This window comes from Platichthys flesus, chromosome 9, assembly GCF_949316205.1.
Source record: "Platichthys flesus chromosome 9, fPlaFle2.1, whole genome shotgun sequence".
In the NCBI taxonomy this organism is placed as follows: domain Eukaryota; kingdom Metazoa; phylum Chordata; class Actinopteri; order Pleuronectiformes; family Pleuronectidae; genus Platichthys; species Platichthys flesus.
In genome coordinates, this window is record NC_084953.1 from 16,762,112 (window position 1) to 16,782,148 (window position 20,037).

General features: G+C 42.0%; 1 protein-coding gene across 1 annotated transcript in view; it reads right to left on the minus strand.

The window, feature by feature from the left end:
* The window catches only part of unc13a (unc-13 homolog A (C. elegans)), a 45,905-nt gene that overhangs the window by 7,797 nt on the left and 18,071 nt on the right, over positions 1-20,037 (minus strand). Inside the window, exons 14-38 of the mRNA XM_062395914.1 lie at positions 19,011-19,085; positions 18,705-18,924; positions 17,667-17,894; positions 16,684-16,825; positions 16,127-16,296; positions 15,888-16,003; positions 14,638-14,801; positions 14,372-14,525; positions 13,709-13,777; positions 13,297-13,386; positions 12,712-12,846; positions 11,611-11,744; positions 11,336-11,421; positions 10,289-10,415; positions 9,740-9,836; positions 8,903-9,046; positions 8,701-8,778; positions 8,395-8,472; positions 7,437-7,525; positions 7,174-7,320; positions 6,716-6,839; positions 2,589-2,618; positions 1,781-1,837; positions 1,587-1,667; positions 722-869 (exon numbers count right to left, since the gene is read on the minus strand). Of these exons, the coding sequence (XP_062251898.1) occupies positions 722-869; positions 1,587-1,667; positions 1,781-1,837; positions 2,589-2,618; positions 6,716-6,839; positions 7,174-7,320; positions 7,437-7,525; positions 8,395-8,472; positions 8,701-8,778; positions 8,903-9,046; positions 9,740-9,836; positions 10,289-10,415; positions 11,336-11,421; positions 11,611-11,744; positions 12,712-12,846; positions 13,297-13,386; positions 13,709-13,777; positions 14,372-14,525; positions 14,638-14,801; positions 15,888-16,003; positions 16,127-16,296; positions 16,684-16,825; positions 17,667-17,894; positions 18,705-18,924; positions 19,011-19,085 (2,983 nt within the window). The remainder of the gene's footprint in view (positions 1-721; positions 870-1,586; positions 1,668-1,780; positions 1,838-2,588; positions 2,619-6,715; positions 6,840-7,173; positions 7,321-7,436; positions 7,526-8,394; positions 8,473-8,700; positions 8,779-8,902; positions 9,047-9,739; positions 9,837-10,288; positions 10,416-11,335; positions 11,422-11,610; positions 11,745-12,711; positions 12,847-13,296; positions 13,387-13,708; positions 13,778-14,371; positions 14,526-14,637; positions 14,802-15,887; positions 16,004-16,126; positions 16,297-16,683; positions 16,826-17,666; positions 17,895-18,704; positions 18,925-19,010; positions 19,086-20,037) is intronic.

Here is a 20,037-nt window from a genome sequence, read left to right on the forward strand (position 1 = left end):
GATGTAGTTATATATTAAATTATCTCAATAAAATAATATTTTACTGAATTCGATTGATAAGTTGAATCCACTCAATTGGATAAATTAAGTCTTTTGAATAATGAGTTACTTCTATTGAACTGACTCTTTTTCTTCTGATCTGCAGTGAGAGAGTCCTTCAACATCTGACTTCACTCATATCTATTGAAGTGAAATGTACTTTAGGATTTTGCCTGATTTAGATTTTTTAAATAATCATCGACACAAAGGCCATTTCTACAGCAGTGCCCAGGGACACCGTGTCATTGTCAGTGCTTCCACAAAGATGAAGGCTGTTATGTAGCCATCTGACGCTGCAACGGAATGAAAGAGTGAGAGAAAAGAAGGTGGGTGGGTGTTTATTTCTTCATTGTAAATAGCTGTCAGATCATGTAAAGAATAATCTGTGTGTATCAAGAGGCTGGCTACCGGGAGACTCAGCTTCTTAGAGCAGGGAGAAAATATAGCCTGGGAAACCCTAACATCCACAGAGAAGCAGGAGATACAGAGAAGGGTGTCTCCTTTGAGAGAGAGCCTAGCAAAAGAAGATATTTAATAACGATCTGAATTACAGAGCATGACATTAAACATTCAAAATGAAGTTTACATAGAGCAAATAAAGATACCGGAAAATAAAGAGAGACAAATGTATTTAAAAGACACAGAAAAGAAGTGTCATGAAGATTAAAGAGCGTTAGATTACCTTGTGCGTTCTGTGAAGAGACAAAGGTCCTAATAAGTTTGTCTGTGGCCTGAGTGTAGAGGGACAGGGCGTAGTGCAGAGACAGGAGGTCAGGACTCTTCTCCAGGAAGGTCTTCTTCAGACCCACACCACCAGCATGGAAGTATTGCTAATGTTCACCGAGACAAAATAGAAAACAATTAAAACAGTTAAAACACTTTGTTCCTGAACAAGCAGAGGCACTTTGAATTTCAAGAACAGAGAGCGATATCTAGAATATTGTGAGTTTCAGCAATGGCTTTCAATAATTCACTCACTCACATTTCGAGGAGTTATGATTAGTCGATTAATTGATTAATGGAACAACAGAAAATAAATGAGAGAGTATTTGATAGCTATTGAAATATTGCGATTTTAGTTAAATAAACAAATTATCTCTGATGTGTTCCACATTTAACTTGAGACACCCATATTGTCAGTCTATTAATTTTTGTCTTTTTGCAAAGATTTTTCTAACTTAAAAGGCTTTCCCCACTACATGGGTTTCTATTTATAGAAATAATAAAGATGGAAGGGAACAAAAAGAAAATCTGAAAGGTTGGACCGAACAAAAGCTATTTCTACACAAAATATACTTTACCCTTGTAGACAACACTATGGAGCAAACCAGGACATATACTGTGATTTCAGTCAGACAACTCAATTCACTCAATCCTGGTGGAGAGGATTGGAGGATAGAGGTTGTGAAGAGTGAGGCATGTCACATCATTTGAGCTGAACAGCTTAAGTTGGCTGCCTGAACTAGCTTGCAAGAGCCATTCCATTTATTGTTCTTCCTTTTCATAAATGTGACAAAACCTGTGCACGTGTAAAAGTGACTTTGTACCTTAATGGTGTCGAGGGCCAGCTCTATCACCGCACACTGCTTGGGTGAGAGCGCCTTGGCCTCCTCACGAACCATGTGCTCCTGAAGGCAAAGAGAAGCACAGACCAAAGTGAGGAGCCTGTCCATTCATACTCTGCTCCATACTTTCTCTGTGATTGGCGTCCAGAGCCCGGTGGTGTAAAAACATATCGTACCTTCAGCTTGGACAGCTGTCCCAGCTCCTTGGCAGCGTTAAAGATGAGCTGAGTGCCCTGAGAGAGACGGAGAGAGAGAAAGGTAGACAGGCAGAGAGAGAAGAGTGTTGTTGTGATTATTATTATGACAAAAAGGCGCAGCAGTAAACGGCTTAGTGTCACACAGAGGACGACAGCACATTCATAGACAGTCACTCAGAGCCGCTTTACAGATGTCAAAGTACTATTTTCCTTCAATTGCTGGTACCACACTTATGTATTCTTTCCAAAACATTACACTCTGCGACACACACACACACACACACACACACACACACACACACACATACAGTACAAAGAGGAAGGAATGTGGTTCAGCTCATGTCAGGGGCAAGGAAGTAAACATACTGCAATCATAAACAAAACGTGCACACACACACACACACACACACACACACACATACAGGTGTTTACTGGGAGTGCAACACAGTTTTTTTCAAATCCTATCATTAGTCACAGCTTTGCGTATAAAGTTAAGTTTTACCATATACTGTGTGCGGCTACCGTCTAATGAAGTTTAAAGAATTATACAAACAGAAAATGAAGCAAAATGCATAAATCTGTGCATAGGAGTTTCACTTATTTGTCAAACCTACAGAAAACCAAGAATGTTCCTTTGAAACTGTGTTGTTTCATTTAAACTGTTAAAACATATAGACACTATTGCGTTTTTTCCCACTGCCTTGTTTGACTGAGAAGCTGAGGGAGAAAGACAGGGACACAGAGGAGAGAGACGAGACACAACGATCTGAGGGGGTTTAGTCCTTACATCACTGTGAGAAGCATTCTTCAGCCTCCCCTGGAAAGAGAGCAAGTGGTTAATACATCAAGCAGTGGCCAGACCCTGCAGTCTGACTTCACTCTCACTGACCAGTATGTAATGAAAAACTGCACAGGTTGCATTGAATTCAGAAACTAATTTGAGGACATCATCCTCCCATGATCATCCTCATCATCCTCATCATCCTCATCATCCTCATCATCCTCATCATACTCATCATCATCATCATCATCATCATCATCATCATCATCATCATCATCATCATCATCACTGCAAGGGATGTCCCCTTCTGAGCAAATTTTGTGCTTTAAATAAATTAAAAACAAAACAACAAATAACATAATTTGATAAATAAATAACATGTTTGGCATAAAACAATAGTGAGATGGTGACATGTGTAAATGGATTTAACAAAAGTATATGATATAAAATATACAGGAGAAATTTGCTTTTATTCTGCACAGGGTTGAATTTTGATGATTGATACCACTGTCATGTGTCGTTTTAGAATAAAGACAGGAGACAGGAGAAGCAGTCAGCCTTGCTCCCTCTAACTAAGACCAAATTCTCACTACTATGTTTTTTCGCTTGAAAATGCATGAACTCTACAAGAGATACGTCTGGCGTCCACAGTACTCCAAGTTTTTAGCGCTGCTAAAAGTTTTGAAACGCAGATCATCTTGTGTTAGTTTTAAAACTCAACATAACGTAACATAGATAATCAATTACAAGTGCTGCTGATCCGGTTATCTTTGCTAACAGCTGTTGTGCAGTTAAATTTAGTGTTTTACCATGATACAACTACTTATATTTGTGAGAGATGAGCTATTGCTCAACCATCTGTGACACTTCCTGTGTCCAATGGGACCTGAGTGAGACGCGTAGCCATTCAAATATGCAGACATAAAAGTGGAATCAATCTTCTTATCTAACTCTCACCAAAGGATCAAATAAGTGTATTAACCAAAATGTATATTCAAAACTATTCCTCTGAAAGCGGAAAAGATAATAAAAAAATACAAAAAAATCATGGAACTCTTTACATTAGAGCGCTATGCGATGACTTAGGCATATTTGGTGGACATACGGTCAGATTTGAACTTCTTTTCACAAATTAACCAACTCTGAATGGTGTTAATTAAGCTAACTACCTTACTACATTACTAAGAATGAACATATACAATTTTTTTTTTTTAAACAAACTATGTTCACGCTAAAAGTCATCTCATAGAGCTTTAGATAGTTAAAGGGGAATTATGTTATTTTTTCTATGTGTGGTCTGTATTATAAATTGTGGTGTGCCATGACATAGCACCATTATTGGCTATTGTGTTTAATGTTATATGGTAACTTAAACAGTCCACGAAAGCGTTTATTTCACTGATAAAAAGGTTTATACTATGTCTTTACTATGTGAACTATCCCTTTAGGACCGAGACTAACAATTTATCCTTTTATTGGTGAAAAAATTACTTTTAGGGTAATTTAATGTTGCAGTTGCCCCATAAGTGGCCATACCATAATCTATTGGACTGTTCATTTACACACCCGCATTTATAAACATAGGGCCATAAGCAAATACTGGAATTCCCCTTTAACAGCACTTTTCAATGGATCCTTCTCTTAAGCTGCTTCCAGACGCTCTGCAGTCTCTGCAGACTTTCTCCTCTTGGCCTCCTAGCATAAAGTCCGCAGAAATCCAGGAGAAGTCGATGTGTGATCCCCCACTGGATTCAACACGAGCGTGACAAACGTGACAGACGCAAAAATGAGAAAAATAACTTCCGTTGAAAAAGCCGTAAAACAGACCTAGAAGAAACCTACAAAGTAGTCAAGAAAGTTGGTGGTGATAAGAGCTGAGGATGGTGTCGGGGTGCAGTGGAGTTAACCGATCACTTCCTGCCTCAGCGGGCTGCTCCAACTCTCGCCCGAATAACGTGGAGGATTTAATGCAGTTGTTAGCGCGTCTGAGCAAATGTGTTGTGCATGTATGAAAGACAAAGTCTGGGTAAAGTCCGTAGCCAATTCTCCTGATTTAACCCGGAGGTCCTGTGTGAAAACGGTTACATTTTGGCCAAACATTAAAGCAAATCAATGACCACCTGTAAGAAACAGTAGTCCATGTATCTGGACTGTCAACATACAGTTTAGCACGATTTCATGAATCATAGTGACAACAGAACATGAAACCAAACCAGGACAGGTCTGCAGGGACATACAGTACAATACAGTGTTGTACAGTATACTGAGAGAGGACTGCAGTGTTGAAATAGATCAGACGCAAGCAGCAAACCCACAGTTGGAGGGTGGGGGAGTCGGGACACAGTTCAAACAGGAGGAGTAGGGTGGGGACAGTGGGGTCGGGGGGAGGTTGAGAAGGAGGGAGAGGTGGGGTAGGGTCTGGAGGTGGGGGCAGGACACCGGATACCGAGCTACCGAGAGATCAGTCACCTCAACTGAGTCCCGGTCAGTGAGACACAATGCATGAGAAGAAACAAGGCAACACCAGGCGCAAGAGAGGAGTACCACTTCCTGTTTGAGGAGAGTGTTCAGGAAGGAGAGACGGCAGAAGAGGAGGGAGGGAGGCATTGATTGGTGGAGACTGTCAAGGGGTAGGGGCCTATCAGAACCAGTCAGGAATGCACCATGCTCCTGTCTTCTCCAAAGAGAGACAGAGGTTGGAGAAAAGAGGAGATAAGAGAAGGAGGAAGAGAAAGTAAAAGAGGAGGAGAAATAAGAAGAGGAAGAAGACACGGATGGGACAGGTCAGAGAGGTGAGGCCCTGAGAAGGGACAGGGTGTGATGTGGGGATAAAAAACAGGGGAAGATCGCAGCCACATATAGCAGAGGACCAACCACCGTGGACGGACAGACAGACACACACGCAGGAGTGCTGTACTTACAATCATCTGTGGAGGGAGAGCGGTGGGAGCAGGATGTAATAGTAATCACACGACAACAACCAGAGAGAAGGGTCAGTCAAGCTGCAAAGAGCCCCACATCAATCAATAACACATGTTTGGGCCTCAGGGCTGGACGCTCCAGGAACCAATCGACTCCTGTCTGAAGCCTGGACTAAGGGCAGCTACACAACTGAGAGCGTCCTGCAAGTAACTAACCTTTTTACTGAGCTTATAGAAAAATACATGTTTTAGCTTTTAACAGCAAATTCTCAAGGTGATAATGTGGCTTTTATCTACACTCACTATCTTTATGTGTTTTTACTTTCCTGTCTCTGCTGAATTGGATAAAGGCTACCTGCAGACGCATGGCTACTGAGGCGGAGCCAGGCGTTAAAATACATGACTGGCTTGTGCTGCTCATGTTACCCAGGGATGATAATCACGTGATATGAGGCTCTTTTGTTAATAACCAAACACAAATAAGAACACATATATCTAAAACAAAGAAAACGAGTGGCTGCTTTCCAAAATGCATGATTCTCTTTTGGGAAGAGGGTCAGATCATTCGGGCAAACATTTTTCTGCCAGTCTGAAGGGAGTTACTTGAGAATCAGGAATCTCTCCAAACAATCGTTGGCTGACATACTGGAGAGCAGCCATGAGCTGGTGTTATAATGATATGGTGCACTCCTTTTTTCTTTTTCTGTAAAGGCCTTCTTCTTGATGGCTGGGATGAATGAAGGTACCCGGGGCGATGCTGAAGATAATGTGTGCAAGGCGGTCGAGGAGTGGGTAGGATGCCATGTAGATGTGAGGAAGAAGCAGTTTGATCTTCCTCTGGCTTTTTGTTTTTAGAGGAGGGCCGCGTTGAGTCGCCACACACACAAAATGTCTGCCTCTGTATGATTCCCTTTGTTCATTCTCCACCTTCTCCTCTGTTTTTTTTTCTGTTTTTTATGCTGCCTTGGGGGCATGTTTTCTGCTGCTGTCATCATTAGAACATAAAAAAAATCTTGCTATCCCATGTAGTTTTTCCACAAGCACATGAATAAACATAGCCTTCGTGGTTAAGGCACTATGTGTATGTATGTATTTGTGTGCATGTATACTATATGTGTCAGCAGTGGCAGTATAAAGCATGTAGCTTGTCATTTATATTGTATGTATTTTTTATGGTTGTATGTGTGCGCTTGTAGGCCTGTGTGCTCTCACCGTTTGGTCTGTGAGCGGCGGCAGGACGATGGTCTTCTCCATGGTGTTCATCACCAGCTTCCACAGCTCCTTCAACACACGCTTCAGCACAGTCTTCTCACAGATCTTAGCAAACAAAGTCAGGCTGGTACGGGGGGAGAGAGAGAGAACAAAAATGAGTGTTTGCTAGAAATCGCCTCATGACCAAAAAGGACTGAAGGGAACTTACTACTTTTACTTCTCATCCAGAGGCAAATAATTCATAGATTTCTAAGTCCTATGTCTCTGTGAACAGATTGAGTGTTAAATAATAATATTAACTTGATATGATCCATAGATGAATTTGGAGGTGAGTAATTCTTAAAAAAGAGGAAATTACATGCAAATCTTAAACCTCTGTTCATGGATCATGAATCATTAAATGCCTCCAAAATGGAACAATCCTTATAAACTGGCACTAAAATAGCAGATTGCCTCACTTGCTGTCCAGGAACTCCATGATGGGCTGCAGGACGTTGTCAGCATCCTGCGCCACGCTGCTGGCGTTCCCTACGTTTGAAGTTCCCTTCACCTGGGCCAAGATGTCTCCCATCTGCTTTACATTCTCCTCAATATGAGGCTGGAAACTGCAGAAGGGAAGTAGAATAACATTTTGTAAGTTGGAGATAAATCACATCAGAGACTCTCAGAGGCGAGTCTTTACAGTCCATGGATGTGAGTGTGTGTGAGTGAGTTTCTTTACCTGACAGAGAAGATCCTGCTGAGATCGTCCATAACATTGTTGAGCTTAACCTGCAGGTCCTTCAGGATATCGCTGGCCTCCACACACAACTGACACACGCACAGAGAAATACACACACACACACACACACACACACACACACACACACACACACACACACCATACACAGATGTGGTTGAAGTGTTTGGGAGGTAAAATGTCACTAACGGAAGGATTTGGATTAAAGCTAGGGTTGGTAATCCTGGAAAAGTTAGCAAGCGTAGGCTACACTTTGAAAGAAAGCAACCGATTCCCCCCTCCCTTCCAATCTGCTCTCTTGTCAAAGCTTAGCCCCACAAACACATGAACGCTGCCTGACAACTGCTGGAATAAGACTTTTCAGGGAGTTGCTCGCTAACTTTAGCAGTGTATGTCCCCCCCACCTGACGACCGCAGTACATCTGGCCTTGGGGAAACCTGAGGATATCATGTGCAGTGAGAGTATAGGCAGGGAGTGCGAGCAGGCAGGTTGGTGAGTGCTGGCCAATGATTGTTGATTACAGTCCTGTAAGGGCCACAGATACCGACTTTTCATTTCAGACGACTTTTATATCGAGACATTAAGAAGACTTTGAAATAAGATAAAATATGTTTCATAAACAAATGACCGACCCCATACCTTCAAGACATCTGAACTAAGAAACTAGGACCAACACACTCACCACCATGGCCATCCTTATTAGGACATTGCATTGATTTCCAATCTTTGTGAACAGCCTAATGGAAAACTTTATCCCTGAACGTAACCATGACCAATTCAAACCTAACTCTAACCTTAACCTTACCACAGTTCACATCTTACCACTGACATTCACCAGAACCTCAGAAATGACGATTTACCTCAGTAGGACCAGGCTTTGGTCCCCATGAGGTTTACAGGCCCTGACAATTAAAAAAAAATGTAAATGGGGATTCTCACGTCTTTTCCACCCATCGCTTCAAACATTTTCTCCAGTTGAACTCTCAGCTGTTGGATGTTGTTGATCAGGATGCAGGGCTGAGGACAAAATGACACGTGTTTGTCTTTAACACTTCTGTTGGGATTCAATGCATAATAATGAATACATAATAACACATAAATATACTGTAATAATAACATCATTTTTTACATTCTACATGTTATTAATTGACTTTCAAGCAAGTCAAAAAAAATCTGAAATCAAAGGTTTGTTTAGAAGTGGCTGAGATGACTCCGGGTGGGCTAATGAAGTCTTTGGCCACTCACCACTTTCTCCATGGTGACATAGTTGGCAAAACACTTGGAGATTATGTCAGCATAGGACAGTAGGACATTGCTGATTGTCTGGAGAGGGAAAATAAGAAAGAGCAATTAGTTATAAAGGGATAGTTGTTAAAAAAAATGCTGTTACCTTTATAATAAAAAAAAAAAATGGTGTATTGATTCAATAAGGGAAGTTCTAAATCACCTTGGCGAATCTCTTCATGTAGTGTCCAACAATCTGTGGATCTGGACACTCCAGCTTCCTGATTATCTCAAAGCTCTGGTTGAGCTGAGAAAACACATCCACCACAGAGCAGGAGAACAGAGCGTGTTCTGATGTGACCTGGAACTGTAGGGCAGAGAAGATGTGTAAGAAGATTAAAAACCGGGAAAAAGATAGAGGCGAGGCACATTAGACCCTGGCCACCTACGATCATAGAAATGGACCATTAAACTGAATATCTTTCACAGTGTGCACAGATCCTCAGCCCCCCTGCCGTCATTCAGCCATACTGCCTGTTAGACAGCCATCCGGGGACAGGTGGGAGCTCCTGACTGCTCCTTCTAATTGGCTGTTGGTATGTGCCTGTTCGCTAATTGGCTGGAGGTGAGTGTGAAGGTGCTCCTCCAGGGAGTCTGGGTAATGAGTAGAGGACAGCTTTCCTGCAGTCAAAACTCTGGAATCAGGCCATTCATTCACAATACCCTGCTGTCACAAGCACGTCTCCATCGCACGTCTTTGAACTTCCAAAGAATCTCTTTACACGATGAAGTGCTTCTGCTGAAACATCCACTCATCGCAAACACACAAATGTGTTCTATTTCGAGACCACACCTGCGCTGTGGTGTGCGTGCCTTTCCTGCTGCTGGCAGCCTTTGAAGCATAGCAGGGCGAGCGGGAGGAGGCACCTTTAGCTGATAAGTTTGAGCGTGACAAAGGAAGTACAAAGGATGGATTACAGTAATTATGCCTGAGCAAAAACAGCGACTCTGCATTTCAAGAGGGTTGAAGCGCCGATATGGAGAGCAGCAAAACATTTACCCCATCTTTTTTGTCTCGTTCCAGAGCACCGTGCAGAAAGTCTCGAGACACTTCCTCATTTTCATCCAGCCACTGGATGACAAATGGCTCAAACCACCTATGGAGTGCATAAAACAAAGCAGGAAGCAAAATGACACAGGGAAAAATCACTTGATGGTAACAAGCTGAGCACATGGTGTCAAGCAGAGCAAGTCTGATCCATCCATTCATCCACCTATCCATTCATCTACCCATCCATTTATCCATCTATCATCCATCTATCATCCATCCATCCATCCATCCATCCATCCATCCATCCATCCATCCATCCATCCATCCATCCATCCATCCATCTATTCATCCCCTACTACCTGGCAACTGATCATTACATTGCATGTTAGACCCAAAACACCAATGATTAATGCAGAGGAAAGACACTTGCACTCCGCACTGCTTTACATCACGGATGAAAGATCGGCGACTTAATCCGCTCTTATTATATTCAGCTTTCAGAATATATTCAGTGTGTGCATGAAGTTGTGAGACATCGATGGTGGAGCTGCTACTCACGCAGGATACTCGGGCACTCTGCTCTTGAAGAAGGGCAGGTCTTTGCAGTACTCGTTGTACAGCCACTTGACCTTGAAGTGCAGGTTCATGTAATCTGCGCTCTTGCACAGTCGATTTTTTTCATGCTCTGAGAGAAAGAGCAAAGCAGACAAATCCACGTTGAGTCAAAAGATCTGACCAGATCGTCTGGTCCGGGTGTTTGAGCTGACTACCCCCACCTGCTTTTACCACACAAGGCTTAAAGGAGCATCAGCCAAGAATCAAACACCCATCCTCACAAAGTAGGTGAATATAATGAATTGTGATCATATTTTGTAAAGCTGTCACAGAGGATCATTATGGGAAGAGAACCAATTTATAAATCAATAATCAATTAAAGGTACAATTGAATACAACCCTTCAGGCCTTGCGTTATTTGAAATCAGGTTTTTATTAAAAATGATATCAATGAAAGAAGGAAATGTGGCTGCAAATAAATGCTTTATCATTACTTTAGACTTTAGTGAATTACTTAACTGATGAAAAAGAGATTTTCATTATCAATTCAATATCCTGCTCATAATAAGAAAACACAATGAATTCATGTTTATTGTCTGCATGTAGTTATAATTGAGAATTTGCAGACAATCAAATTGGGAGAACCACTGCGGCCAATGAACTGTATCCTACTGACAAACTATCATAAAATATGTTCGATACCTCTATAGAGCATGTATAAAAAAACACGGTTTGTGCTTATCGCATATAGGATATAATTACCCGGGATTGTTTGATTACGATTAAAACTTCCGGACTGATCGTGAACACAGAACAAATCATTCATCATCTGTCAGATTTACAACCAAACCACTGGAAACAGTCAAGTACCAGTATCCATTCAACCCTTTAAGTATCATTATGAAGTGCAGGTCAAATGCATTATATTGTCCTCTCTGTCTGTTTGATCGTGAGTGCAACTAGTGCTTGGACCACACACTGTTAGCGGTAACAATTCATCAGTGCTTTGTGTCATTTGAGAAGCTCAGAATAACAATGATGTGCACTCACCCTCCATTGCATATTTCATATCCTGAGCAAACAGGTTCCACATCACTTCTGCACTGATTTTCCCCACGTTGAGCTCCTGGGGAAATCTTAATGGAGGAGGAACAGGAGATGGACTTAATGTATATGCACTTTGAATGAGAAGGCGTATTAAACTCAGCAGAAAGATACAAGCCTGAAAGTGGGGTTGTGAGGGTAATAGGAGAAGAGACAGAGTAAAGAGGGTCAAATAAAAAAAAAGGCCGCTAGGAAGGAAATGTGATTAAGTAGAGACATACTGGTTCAGGCAGGGGGTGTAGGAGTTCTTGTCCTCCTCGATAATGGAAACAATAAGTGTGATGAGCTTGGACCAGAAATCCAGGTTCTTGATGCTCGGTCCCTGCTCCTCTGGAGGCACGGCGCCCTGCTTCGCCTGGAAAGGTCACAAAAAGAACACACAACGTTTCAATAGGACATTTGCCTGCTGCTCACTTTACCTAAAATATGACAAGAAAATAGCAACTATAAACTTGCATAATCTGCAGATAATTGTATTCTTCTCAAGCAATTTCATTTTATTTTATTGTCATGATTACACAAAATCCTGCATTGTCATGTGAAATGTCCTAAAGCCCCGTACGTCCACTTTTGTGGGACCCAGCAAATGTTGCCCAAACAGAATAAAACAGACTGAATGTCAACCATCTGAGCGATCTCTTTGAAAGAGCTGAAAAATGCACAGGAACTCAAAAAATTAAAAAAAACTAAGCTGAGCACTGCAGGAAATGAAGAGTGAAGAATGATCTTGCAGAGATTTCGACAAAGTATAGCAACGTCCCGCAGGATGAAATGTTTTATTCAGGGGACAGTGAAATTCATGAGGGAGTATGAATGGGACTGGTGCTTTAATGAAGACTCGGAGCAAACTCTAAAAATCCCAGGTGAAATCTGGTTCAGGGTGATGGATGGAGGACCCTGGCCTACTCAGACAGAGAGGACGGTCGGACTTCTCCACAAAACAAAGTACATGCACGCACACACACCACAGAGAGATTGGATATTGCAGAAATCAAGCACTGAGGATGGGATTGAAACATTAAAAAAAATATTTTATCAAGCAATTTGATTAATTATAATAGTAATAATAACTTTATTTGTATAGAACTTATCTAAACTAGGTTACAAAGTGCTTCACACAAAAGTCCATGGCATTCTGATTAGTCAAGGGCCAGTCAAGAGCCACTCAGCTTAATAGAATAATAACAATCTGTCTTATAAATGTAGACAGAGAGAGACAGAGAGAGACAGAGAGAGACAGAGAGAGATAGAGAGAGACAGAGAGAGAGAGAGACAGAGAGAGAGCGAGAGAGAGCGAGAGAGAGCGAGAGAGAGGTTCCTACCGGGTCTGTCTGATACTCGCGGCTGTAGAGCTCATGACAGTTGTTAAAGATGTACTCATAGGTGGAGTTGAGACAAGCTTTGACACAGTCCTTGACTACTTGACTGGCTCTGGGCGGAGACTGGAGTTCTTGGACCTGAACACACACAGACAGAGAGAGAGAAAGTTACAGTAAAGTAAAGAAGAGCGGTTTTCTCACCTGAAAGTCCAGACCATAGTTTTCAATTCAGCTTTGTATTAACTAACTTTTTTAAATAAGATTCAGAGAAAAAAACATGTCTTTGAATGAAGAAAATGGATGAACTGGTTAACATCATCATTATAATTTAGTTGGCACTGTAGGATCACCATGGTATTATAACGATTGCAGGGTGAAGACTAAGCAGCCCTGCCATCTGCTTGTGCTGATTTTGTAAAAACATTTCAGAGAAATACAGCAAAAACCAAATAAATACATCTCTGCTTAGTTACAGGGTTAAACTTCCTGAATCAATTTGGTAGAAGAAGTTCACACATTGAGCAATATTCCATTTGAATGGGTAGGCTGTGTTTATGAAACACAGTGGAAAAGAAAAAGTCCCTGTACCTTCATTCTGAAGAAGGTGATACTGGTGAGGAGGTCCACTGTGGACTTGAGATCCTGCAGCCTCTCAGGACTGCTGGCTGGGAAGTTATTCTGCAGAGTCAGACAAAAAAAAAAAACAGTAAGCCACAACAGTCAAAATATCACATCCTTCTTTGCCCAGTGTCTTTTTTGTGGGTTCATGGACAAGATCCAGCACTGCCACCGAATCCTTCCACTTGTTACTGTGTGGGTGTGTGCAGTGTGTCCTGAATGTGTCCACGCATTTTTGAGAGGAGCTGTCACTCGAAAGAACACATCACTCTGCTCTGTGTGACTGATTCTCACATAGAGGCAGATGTTAGGAGAAAAGGAAGCATCACAGACATGATAGAATCTAAGAGATGAGGGAAAACAGTGAGATGGGGTTTCTTACTCTGTACATGGACAGGTCGATCCTCAGAGAGTTGTGCAGCTGATCTAGAAGCTTGACAAATCGCTCTTTCTGTGGGTATTACAACACACATGAAAACACAATTTAACATTGACATCCACTTCACTGCTGAATATAGAAAGATACAGCAATTTAACCCTATGACAAATGAGAATGGCACTCAGTAAAATGCATACCTCCGCCAAGGCCCAGCCGTCATTCACTAGTAGATCATGATTTCTAAATGGATCGACTCCAAATTCCATTCATAAAATATCAGTCCCCTTAATATGCCTTTTTTATTTTTTTAATTAATTATCCACTGAAAAATCGACACAAATGTGGAGAAATGCTCTATCAATGTTTAATGCTCAATCAATGTTTCAGAAAGGGTAAAGGGGGGGGGGGGGGGGATATGTACCAGAATTAAATGGTTTCAACCATGACCTATACCACATCCTCCCAGCAAGTTTCATTGTAATCTGTTCAGTAGATCTTGAGTTTAGCTAAATAACGAACAGACGAAGACATGACCTGGCAGAGGTGTGTATTCAGTGCACACAGAATTTATTGTGACGTGCCTTTAGGATAAATTCAACAGCAAGTTTTTGATGTGGAACATTCTGACACCAGGTGAATTTATAGATTCTGTTTGAAATGACTCACCCCGAAGTTAGAAGCAGCAAAGCGGTCAGAGGCAGAGACGTTGTTAGTTGCCTGGGTGGTATGGGCATAGTAGGCATTGATGTTAGCCAGCAGTGTGCTCATTACTGCAGGCACACCTGGGCACATGTACTTGGACGACAGACAGGCAAAGTGGCTGCAAATGAGGGACAGACACACGTAAACAGTGGGTGCTAACAGCTTACTGAGAGCCTGATGCACGACCACAACCAATGCTGCATGACATCCACCCCCAAAAAAGAACATACGTCATGGCCTGGTAGATGGACTCCACTCCGTAGCGCATGGCGAACTCATCTACGATCTCCTGGGGCGTCTCCTCGAAGTAAACTTTCCATGCATCATCCCCTTTGGCATCAGGGATCTTCACCACGCCGTTGTTCTGCAGGTCTGTCATATAGTGGAAGAGGTTCTGCAGGGAGGAGGTAGCAGAGTGAGGGGAAGAATTGAAGGAGGTGTGCGGAAGATTAGAGGGAGAGGAGCTGAGCCTCTGCTTAAATCTTGCTTGCATATGTCATTGTGAAAAACGAATTAGGTTTCAAACTCTCGACCTATTAATCCTCAAACGACTGTGTTACGTTAAATCGCTTTATGAGGCCAACACGAGGCTGCTGTCGAGGGTACTCAGCCGTAAAGCATTGTGCAGCAGTAAAACGTTAAGGGTTGGCTTTGCGGTTTATGGCCACTTATGTGCAGCAATAACAGTGGTCATTTGTCTGTTAAGGTTCAGCTAATGTGCTCTGTTGAGTAATGGGCCCAGTAATGATTCTGTACAAGACTGTGATTGGTTCACAGCCAATCAGGGAAGTTTTCTGTACAGTGTGGAGCAGTTTAATACCATGTCAGATGTCTTTGTTTTTAGAAAAGGTCTTTACCTTACTAGAGCAAAGCAATGTTCAAGGAGTTATAACTTAAATTTGATTTAGAATGAATCCATTATGGAAGGGGACATCCGTCAAACTGTCAGAGAGCTCATGAGAGGAGTTGGCAGGGAGGTACATGGACACACACACCATTAATATTTATATAAGTTATATTCTTTCCATTTGAAAACCCAGTCAACTCGGTGTCAAGTGCAAAAGCTTCACATATAATGCAGAAATAAAGAAAGAATGCATATCGTTACAGCAACAATGAAGTGGCTGTTGTCTGTTCATTGAGGCTTTTAAATTTTGAGTAAAAGTACTTAAAAAGTCTGAGCAGTAAAATGGATGAAACTATTATAGGTAAAAGATTTCCCCCCCAATCAGAGGGAGACATCTTTAAAATATCAACCGATTATAGTGTTCTAAAGTTTTGGGTAAACACTACTTGTTTGTTAACTTTTACGAGCTCTTTCTCTTTATACTGCGAAAGATAGTCTTGATATACAATGTATAAATGTATCGGGGGAAGAACAACAAAGCCTCAGTAAATGCTTACCAGTGCCACAAAACAGTATTAAAGTACAACTGTAGATTTTTGCTTGTTTTGACATACAAACACACACTGAACTTACTTCATGCAAACAGGTGTACTGAACGTGATACGGGGCGACCGTCTCCTCTCCTTTGATTTCTACATTAATGTGCATGCGGATGGCTCCAGATACAGCGGATTTGTCTGTACGCTTGTCTGTGAACACACAACACGGTCTCCAAACTCAATCAATCAAAGATATTGAATTACTTTTATAACTGTAAAGTCAAGAGATTATTGCAGGAAGTATAAATGAGGCCGACTATAAACATAACTGACCGAGATTGTACCAGACATCCATCTCTCCGCTCAGGGTTCGGACCTCGATGATGGTTTGACCGAGGAAGTCATCAGACTCTCGCTTGAACTTCTGCTTCACACGGGACTTGATGTCGTCGTCCTCATCCCACACGCGCACCTTGATCCGATCTGAGGAGTTGTGACACTCGCTGCACAGACGGAACCAGACAATCAGCAACAGTTTACACCTTAAACATCAAATCTAGCCTTAAAATGATCTGAATCTATTTTCTTTCATCAACACAAAGGAGATAAAAACATTTAAGTCTGACACTAACTAAAACTAACTCAGTAACATGAAGAGAAAGGTCAACACAATTATAGTCAACAACAAAGAAAACTGAATAACTATTAGGGTTGTGAGTAAAAAAGCTATATAGGTAACTTTAAGTGCAATATCTCTTTAAATGTTTTCCTTTCTTGGCAAAAGTTAAGAAATAATGAGACAACTCCCTGAGCTCTGAGAAATTGTGATGAGCATTTCCCTCTAAAATAGAACAGTTTCTGGCTTAACGAGAAATTTAGTCTCGACTCACAAATTGAATGTCTCCTCCCAGACGGGGTTGAGGTTTCCGTAGATGGTCTTGGTCCTCTTTTTGGTCTTTCCCACCTGGACAGTGACATAAGGATCACTGGAGCCAGTTTTATCCTTGGCTTGAAGACCCTGAGCACACAACACTAGGAAGAAGGGAAAACAAAAAACTGGTCAGCCACACTGTTACACAGTCAACCAGCAACATCCTCAGTGTGTCCTGCTCTTTCTATCTGTGTGAGTACCAGTGTCACTAACAGAATTAGGACATTTTAGATGGCCTGCACTTTCAGACAGCTTCAAAGTGCTGACTGTTCAGACTTTTGTCGATGGTTTTGCTTAATGGTTAGAATTAGGCTTGGGTAAGCATAGAGGAACAGAGCCTGTTTCTATTGAAATGATACACAAGGTGCACCATCCTTCCCTTAGCATACCATCACAAGAGGGCTGTTGAGCCTTGGCAGAGTTATGCGCTCTACCTTTCTGTTTTATTAAGAGAAGTAAAAATGACCCCCCGTCGGAGCCTACCAGTGGATGCTGGGAGCAGCAAAACTGGTGCAGCAACAGCGAGGGCAAAGGAAAGGGACTGATGGGAATTATTTTCTGTTCAAATCGACCGCCGGAGAGTTGGGTATGTCAAGTGCCGGCAGCAGCACAGCTCCAGTTGGCTGCCTGAAGTAGCTCCCAAGCATCTCTCCATTTGTGAAGGGTAAGGTTAGGGTTAGGGGCAGTAGGGTGTCCTCACAAGTATAGTAGCACAAGTATGCGTGAGAGTGTGTGTTCTGAGGGAAACAGATGTCTCTTAACTCATCTGACCTTCTGCTCTATTGCCCCATAAACGCCTCCTGTGCTCTCTTCATGCAGACGACAGCTCGTCTCATTTCATATACAGAAAAACGTGACATGCTCCGACATGCTGACAACATCTGCCAGCTCCTTTCAAACCTACTGTACTGATAAACCCCCCCCACCCCCCACCCCCCTCACCTGTGATGCAGATCTTGGCCGACCATTTGGAGGTGCCATCGAGCACGCTCTGTTTGATCTGCTTCATCTGGGTGACGTGGGTGGCCTTGAGAATGGTGAACACTTCCTGAATGAGTTCAAAGATCTCTGGTTTGTTCCTCTCACGGATCTTCATGCGGTCCTTCAGGACCATGATGATGTTCTGGGTTCGGTCCTCTGCACCGTGTTTGGAGCTCTTCTCCGCCGCCCCTGATAAGTGGGACAATAAAGAAAAGGATCTGAAGTTAAAGCCATGTAGAAATGACTCTCCATGAGAGGTTTATGGCTTTTAGTTTCCATACAGTGATTAATTATGACAGAAAGAAGAGAAGAGTTTTCCCTTGAGGACAACATTTTACAACTTATTAAAAAAACTGCCAAGGAAATTTAATTCAGAGCAGAGAAGAACTGCAGATGATATTATATTTCATGAATGAGGGCCGGACACATTTGCAGGGCTATGAACTGCTGTAAATGAATAATGGAAACGAGAGGTGGATGTCCACAAAAGATAAATGACTTTTAATATCCTCCCAAGAAAACAAGGACAATAAAGAAAGAGGCTGTGAGGGGTGAAGGAAGAGGAGGTTGAAACTGACAAAGAGCGATAAGGGGGAAAAGTGCTCACGGATACTTTGGTATTATTAATAAAAAGCAGCACTGACGCAGGATGAAGTCAGTAAATGGTTGTCAATTAACACGCCATGATTCTAATGACTTTTGAGCTATATATCACAGAACATTACAGGGTATTCTTGAACCGGTTTTAGGCCAATTCCAAATATCTTTCATCTACGGTAGTTATTATCACACTGATAGTTAGGTTTATTCGAGAGAATAATGTTTTCTTGTTGAAATTCAACGTATAAGACTTCATACATGTAACAGACATGTACACGTCTTCTCCTGTTACAGACTCATGAATGTAAAATGTATACGACATCATCATATTTCAGTCTCTCTTTCCAATGTTTTAGATGCATGAACTGTAATAATAATGTTTTCCATCGTGTCTCTTACTTTGCAGACAGTCGGCGTTGAGTAGATCTTGGCACTTTTCGTGACACTTGACTCCACACTCGGTACAGCGCATGCCCTGGCGAGCGATACCCCACAGCAGCCCCTCGCACTCGTAGCAGTAAGTCGGAGTGGTGGCGGTCCACACCTCAAAATTATGTGGGGTGGTGCAGGAGATGGGATATATGAGGGCCTGAAGAGTCTTCTTATAGACATGACTCTTCTACAAGGTTAAAGAGGAAGAGGAGAAGAGGAGTTAAAAGCCTTTCAGCCTGATGTGATATGTTTCGATCTAAAGAGAGCACTGACCAGTTCTTCATTATGGAGGGTGCTGGACGTCAGGGCCGAGGTGATACCTGCTTTCCTGGAGTTCTGAACCAAAGACTGGGCGACGAGAGAAAGAAGATGTCACGTCTCTCAGCTCCCAATTATTACCGTGTGTCTAGCAATGTTTTCTTGAACAGTTACAACTAAGTAGAGGTGACATCTAAAGACTTTAAAGTACCTCCTTTTGCAATAGCAACCTTGATACATAGAACACTAGTATACTGTCAAAATCTATAAAAAAAAAGATTAAAAACAAATTTTTTGTTACTCACCATGGCCTGTGGCAGAACGTGATGGTGAAAGGAACAAGGGAGAGATTTGACATTAAAAAAAGGAAAGACTGTGGAAGAAATTTCAGCAGGTTGTTAAAAATGCAAAAGTGATGATGAGAAACCGACACATTTATTGTGCGTCTGCTGTCCTCACAGGAATCCACAATAAAAGCTTGGAGTCAAAACCAGGATGTGGAAACCTGAAGGGCGAGGAGGCCACACCCACAACCAGTCCGATATATATGTTATGTAAATAAAATGTGATCACTGCTCATACAACCAGTACTCCACCCTGTCATTAAGTTTTTTTTTTCTTGCCAAGATTGAGATGACAAGATTGAAGCCAGTGCAGCTAGCATGAGTCAGTTTGTTTGGAGAAGCCAGGTGACAGGAAATGGGAGAATTTAGGTACCAGTGCCTCTAAGTTATGCTTTATGACTGTTTTTCTGTCTGTTAGCAGGATTACACAAACACTTATGAACTGATTTGGTGGAAAGGGGGGGGGGGGGGGGGTATAAGCCAATGAAGAACTTTGGAGCAGGTTTGATTAAATTGAACAGGGGTTAGGATCGGTGAATAGGGGTCTTATCATAGATTTTTTTTTTTTTTTATCTTTATTAACAAGACAATGGCCTTTTTGACATTGTGGCACTGATATCTATGAGTATCATTTGGTGCAGCTTTAATGACTCTAAGGGGACTGTTGAGCCTTGGCAGAGTTGGGCAGACCACTGACT